This window comes from Homalodisca vitripennis, unplaced genomic scaffold (assembly GCF_021130785.1).
Source record: "Homalodisca vitripennis isolate AUS2020 unplaced genomic scaffold, UT_GWSS_2.1 ScUCBcl_387;HRSCAF=2268, whole genome shotgun sequence".
Taxonomy (NCBI): domain Eukaryota; kingdom Metazoa; phylum Arthropoda; class Insecta; order Hemiptera; family Cicadellidae; genus Homalodisca; species Homalodisca vitripennis.
The window spans coordinates 138,750-145,009 of record NW_025776506.1 but is presented as its reverse complement, the minus strand read 5'-3'; the positions used below and the strand labels follow the sequence as shown (position 1 = coordinate 145,009).

At 38.3% G+C, this 6,260-nt stretch overlaps 1 protein-coding gene across 1 annotated transcript; it reads left to right on the top strand.

Annotated features, from left to right (window-relative positions):
• Nucleotides 1-4,026: 4,026 nt before the first annotated feature.
• LOC124370648 (piggyBac transposable element-derived protein 4-like) lies at nt 4,027-5,475 on the top strand. Its single transcript, XM_046828935.1, has one exon. The coding sequence runs from the start codon at nt 4,027-4,029 to the stop codon at nt 5,473-5,475; it is 1,449 nt and encodes a 482-aa protein (XP_046684891.1).
• Nucleotides 5,476-6,260: the final 785 nt, after the last annotated feature.

Genomic DNA, 6,260 nt, shown 5'->3' with positions numbered 1-6,260 from the left:
AATTTATAAAAATAAAACAATTACGTTTATATATCTATAAAAAGGATTGTTCATTCAAAGACCTGTCAGCTATCAGAACAATATAAAGCGAAATTTTCATCATTGATTTGAAACTTTAAGATTTAATATTTGAGTTTGTACCATAGTTATAATCATTTTGCTGAATCGCGGTAGGAAGTAGGCTCTTTGTTAACTAGACGCGGTGCGTGGACATTGTTTTGTTGGTTAGAGATGTCAAACAGCTGTTAGAGATCTACATGGTGATACGTTCCCGAGCCGGTTGGTTTGAAGAGGGAGGGGGCAGTCTTCGAGTGGAGAGCAGAGCGTCCAGACGTGCAGTTTAGAAGCGATAGTACTTCCTCTAATCCTATACTTTTGGGATATAGAGTAAATTTTTTACCCGGTTTGATTTAAGTCAAGTTTTTAAATTTCTTTTCTTTCCTTAAGTGCGTAATAGTTTCTTTTCAGCCTCCATAGTCTTCAAAGTAGTAAGTCCCGTACCAGCGTTTAGTTTAACATGTTTTGTTTTATACTTTGTGTCTTAACATTTTTTTAAAGTTTGCCATATAACAGAGTCTGATAATTATTTCAATTTTGAAGTATTGTAAACTAGATTTTGATCTTAAGGGTTTGCAGTTTTGTAGAATGAAACTTCTTCTTTAAATATCTGCTTTTAGAAATTAAATACGATAACTCTAAATATACCTTTTTAAATATAACAACATAGTATGTTTTAAGTTTTTTGCTTTATGGTAGCGCCAGAGTAGGCCTCACTTTGTATAGTACTACTTACACAAAACAGTTGGTGTGTTTTGATTTTGTTATGTTGGTAGTACCAGCCAGTACTGTCTACTGCTAACATCTGTTGTTTTTCTGAATTGTTTGTTTCTATTACAACTGTTCTAGTCAACATAAACAAAATTAGTGTTTCTGCGTTTGTTTCGTTGTGAGTTCTATTCCTTGTAAGTTCAAGTCATTGTGTTGTGTTGTGTTTTTAACAAAGCCTCGTTTAAATGTATCTTACAAGAAGAAAAGTACTTTCAAAGGGAATAGGTACACAAAATTGCAATCAGTTGAGTTAGTGGAATCACATACACCGAGTGTTGCCTCGGAGCCTAGGCCTAGCTCTATCACTACTCCTGAAGGCCTCAGTACTTCACAAAGACCAAGTTCTTCTTCAAAAAAACTGAACTTCTCTGTTTATGACAGGTTTGAGCCCAAAGGTAATGGTAACTGTATTCTTAATGTAGACAAACTAAGTCAGGTTATGAAAGGTTTTGTGCGATGTAAACATTGCGGTGGCTATGACTGTTTCGAATTGGCTGTGTCACAGGAAGAACGACATGGACTGTCTGTAAATGTTGACATTGCATGTTCAAAATGTTCCACTGGAGTTCGTTTCAGGAACTCAGACCTCTGTGAAAATAAATATGACATAAATCTACGATTTATTTATGGTATGAGAACTATTGGCCGGGGTCTTAGCGCAGGCAATATCCTTTGTTCACTTCTTGATCTACTATCTCCACCTCAAAAGTATTCTGTATACTCACAAACACTAAATACAGCTGTAGAAGCATGTGCTAAAGATAGTATGGCCCTAGCACGAGAAGAAGCAGTCACAGAAAATGGTGGTAATTCTGACTTGGCAGTAGCGTTGGATGGGTCGTGACAGAAGCGCGGCCACACATCTAAAAATGGAATTATGTCTGTTACTAGTGTAGACACTACCAAAGTTCTTGACATGCATGTTATGTCTAAGTTTTGCCATACTTGCGCTATGGCTGAAAATACTAAGCAAGTTCCTAAGGCGCATGTATGCACAAACAATTTTCAAGGTTCAAGTGGTACAATGGAGGTTAGTGGTGCGGTAAAGCTGTTTTACGACTCTGTTGATCACGGTGTGCGATACGTAAAGTATTTAGGAGACGGTGATAGTAAGGGCTATCAGACAGTTGTTTCTGAACAGCCGTATGGTAAAGATGTAAAGATAGAAAAGCTTGAGTGTATCGGCCACATACAAAAACGAATGGGGACGAGACTTCGGCAGCTAAAAAGGGATTATAAAGGCAAAAATGTTGGATGACGGTAAAAAGATTGGAGGTAAAAATAGGCTCACTGATCTAAATATTGACAAGTTGCAGACATATTATAGATTAGCCATTAGACGAGCAGTGTCGGATAACACTGGAGTGCAAGGCATGAGAAGGAATATATGGGCCATCTATTTCCATAAGCTGTCGACCGACAAAACTCCCCAACATGGCCTATGTCCAAAGGGAGCCGATTCTTGGTGTGCCTATAATAAATCAAAAGAACTGAAGCAGTCTTATAGCCATAATCACAGCATTCCTGAAGCTATCTTACTTGCCATGAAAAAAATATTTACTGACTTGTCAAATCCTGACCTTTTAAAAAAGTGCCTTCATGGCCAAACACAAAACCAGAATGAAAGTTTTAATAACATAGTTTGGTCAAAAATTCCAAAAAACACATTTGTTAGGTTAGATACTTTGAAGCTTGGTGCCAATGATGCAGTTTTAACCTTCAATGATGGTTATTCCAGTAAGTTGAGGGTGTTTGATAAATTAGGACTAAAAATTGTCTGGAAATTCGGTCGACGTACTTCGCACCATGGACAGAATAAGAATGAAGAAAGCAGAAAAGGCAACAGAAGAAATGTCAAAAGCAGCTAGACAGGCCAGGAGAGCTAAGAGGAAGCTGCAAGAAGACAAGGAAATGGATGCTGATGATCCAGATTATGGTGCAGGACTCTTCTAAGCAGAACTGTGAGTAGATTTTCTTTAACGCTCGTTAACCGAAATTTGATTTTTTTTGTACAAAGGTACATTGTTCTCAGGAACTATAAAAGATACAGAGTTGAAATTGTTTATGCATGTACACCTACATAATACCAAGTAACAGCACTAGAATTATAACATTTAAATTTGTAGTTGCTGAGAAAAAAAAATTTATGTAAAAAAAGTTAGTAAACAATAGCATATTAAAAAAAATTTTTTTTCAACAATTAAAAAAGATATTAAAATAATTCTAGTAGTGTAGCTTTACAATACATAGGGGTATACAGATATAAAATTCCAACTCAATATCTCTTATAGTTCCTGAGAAAAGTGTACCTAAAGTTCACAAATTTAACATGGCGGGTATCGGGTCTTCCCACTCCCCTTAAAGTTTAGTTCAAGCGTTGTGTTATTTTGATTTTGAATATTTTGAGAAGAGAACTTTTTATTTTATTTTGTTAATTTAAAACCATTTTGGAGAAGTATACCTTTTTAGTTTCATTTTTAATTTTGATCAGACTCTAAATTAGATTTGACCGATTCAGAGAAATTTAGAAGAAAATCAAATCAAGATTTTGTAAACTCTGTTAAATTTTGAGTTAAGTTTAAATTCGGAATAAATTAAGTATTTCCGAAAAGTTGTTCTGATTTATAGAAAATTAGCTCCAGATTCTATAAATATATGTACTATAATAACAGTACAAGTTCATAGAAAATAGGCATAAGTATAACAGCTTTTAAACACGGATATTGTGAACATTTTATTAGGAATAATGAAAATAAAGCTTAACATGTTAAGAATCTTAATTGTGTTAACACATTCACTGCGGGTGACGAGCATGCTCGTCATGCGAACCTGGCGCGCCTGGCGGTGGACGAGCGAACTCGTCATACAGCAGCTGCTTTCATATTGCCCCAGTGTGAGCTGAGCAGTTGCCTGGGAAGGCTGTAACACTCATAGCGAGGTGTGCCAGTTTCGGTGAGTCAGTTGGTGTGATTCGTCCCCGGTTCACCATTTTCGTTTGTTGTGTATGCTTTGCGATATTGTGTGAGTGGATTATAGTGTCTGTTGACTGTGTAAGTGTATGTACTCATAATGGAGGAAGACGATAATGTTATTGACGATAATTTTTCATCTGATGAAGACAATGAGTCGAGTTCGAACAGTTCTAGCGACGGTGAAGGCGGCATCCCCCACCCCCAGTGGGCTGACACGGCCAGCGACATGGCTGGTTTACGTGACCTGCCGTTTACTGGTCAACCTGGCTTGCTCGTTCCCATTCCAGGTGACAATAAACCAATTGACTGGTTCAATCTCCTTCTTGACACCGTGTTTTTAGAGAATATTATTAGACAAACCAACTTGTATGCCCTGGAACTATTTTGTGGCCCCACCACTACTCCCGCGTCTCGCATAACCAAATGGAAGGACTTAGTGTTGGCCGAACTAAGAACATTCTTAGGCCTTCTACTGTTGACTGGCAACGTCAGATTGAATCGATTGAACGATTATTGGAAAACTCATCGGTTGTTGAACTTTCCTATGTTCAAGGAGTACATGTCTCGAGATCGATTTCTTGGCATTTTGAGATGTCTGCATTATTCAAGAGTTGATACCCCTGATCACCCTGAACCTGCTAACAACCGGTCTTTTAAAATTCAAAATATTGTTGAATATTTCAACAATAAGATGCGACAGATCTATTATCCCGACCGTGAACTGACAATCGACGAAGAGATGGTACTGTGGCGTGGCAGACTGGTCTTCCGCCAGTACGTAAAGGGCAAGCGCCACAAATATGGGATCAAAATTTATTCCCTGAATGAACCCGAGGGACTCATGCTGCGCTTCCATGTTTACACGGGGAGTCATGACTCTTGTAGTGGCAAAGGTCATACCGTCAAAGTCGTCATGAAGCTGATGAGGGACTTCCTGGGGAAAGGCCATTCCCTGTTCATGGATAATTTTTATAATAGTTTTGTCTTATCATCCAAACTTTTACGTCATTCAACCTACACTACCGGCACCCTACGCATCGACAGACTCCATACACCTCCAGCGGTGAAGGCAAAGGCATTGGGCAAAGGTGAAACGATAGCAAACTATGCCCAAAGTGTCATGATTGGAAAATGGAGGGATAAGCGGACGGTGACCTACATCTCCACACAATATGACAACGAGATGGTCCAAACCACCAACCGGAGAAACCAAAAACGAACGCTGCCAAAACCAATCATGTACTACAACTCTTACATGAAGGGGACTGACCGCTTGGACCAAATGGTATCGTATTACCCCTGTGAGCGCAAGAACCTGCGATGGCACAAGAAAATTTTTGTGCACTTTCTCCAGGTTGTTGTTGTAAATTCTTTTTATCTGTACAACATGTACAACTCAGATAGGCTGTCCCTGTATGACTTCCGAGTTCGTGTACTTGAAGACCTGCTCCCTCCAAAGGAAGCCCCACTGCTCATCACACCGACTCGCAACAGCATGCATCGTCTCTCCAAATCAATGAAGCGCAAAGGAAACGGCAAGTCAGTTACCCGGAGGTGCCGCGTTTGCTACCAAGAAGGCAAGCGTAAGGAAACAGTATACTATTGTGCAGTGTGCCCTGACGAACCAGCTCTGTGTGAACTCGGTTGCTTTGATAAGTATCACGAGGGCAAATAAGTAGTTTTTAGACTTTGGCGGTGGGTGGGGATGTATATAGTTTTTTTCTAATTTTTACTCTGAGAGGGGGGAGTGTTAACTGTTTTTGATGTTGTATATTTTTCAAACTAGTATGTAATATATACGTGTAATTGATGTACTATCTACGTGTCATTCATGTACTATATACGTGTAATTCGCGAGTGTTTGTGCCGAAACCTAGTGCGCAGCGAGCACATACAACACGGTGACCGGCACCCGGTGCGGATGACGAGCAAACTCGGCACGGACATGACGTCAACCGTTCCGGCCAACGAAGCTTCCGGGATACCTTGGACAACCCTTTCGGCTATCCTGACTCCATTTTGGGTAAGTAAAAAAAAAAAAAAAAAAATCCCGCATTTTCTGCCACCAGTAATTTTGTCATCCGCAGTGAATGTGTTAAATAATTTTATAAACAAATTATTTACACATTTTTTGTCATAGCTGTATTTTAACGTTTCACTTACGTAGCAAACTGTGTTTAGTAATAATACGAATATTTATACTATGAAATAATAATAAATAACGATAATTTGAGGATATAATAATTATTATATAATTAAGTGAACAGTACCAAAACATTTAAAATAAAGAACTATTTGGGGCCTTTAAAGAATCGGATTGTTTAAACATTATATTGTAGCTTTAAAAGGGGAGTCGGACACTTAAAAATTATTAAAATTTCATTTTTTTGTTTTTATGTGTTATTTGTTCTTTATTTTATTGCCTTTAATTTAACACTAATTTTACATTAATCGAACAAG

Bases quoted from the DNA above. Each gene is read 5' to 3' on its own strand.
- LOC124370648 (XM_046828935.1), top strand. From the start codon at position 4,027: ATGGCTGGTTTACGTGACCTGCCGTTTACTGGTCAACCTGGCTTGCTC.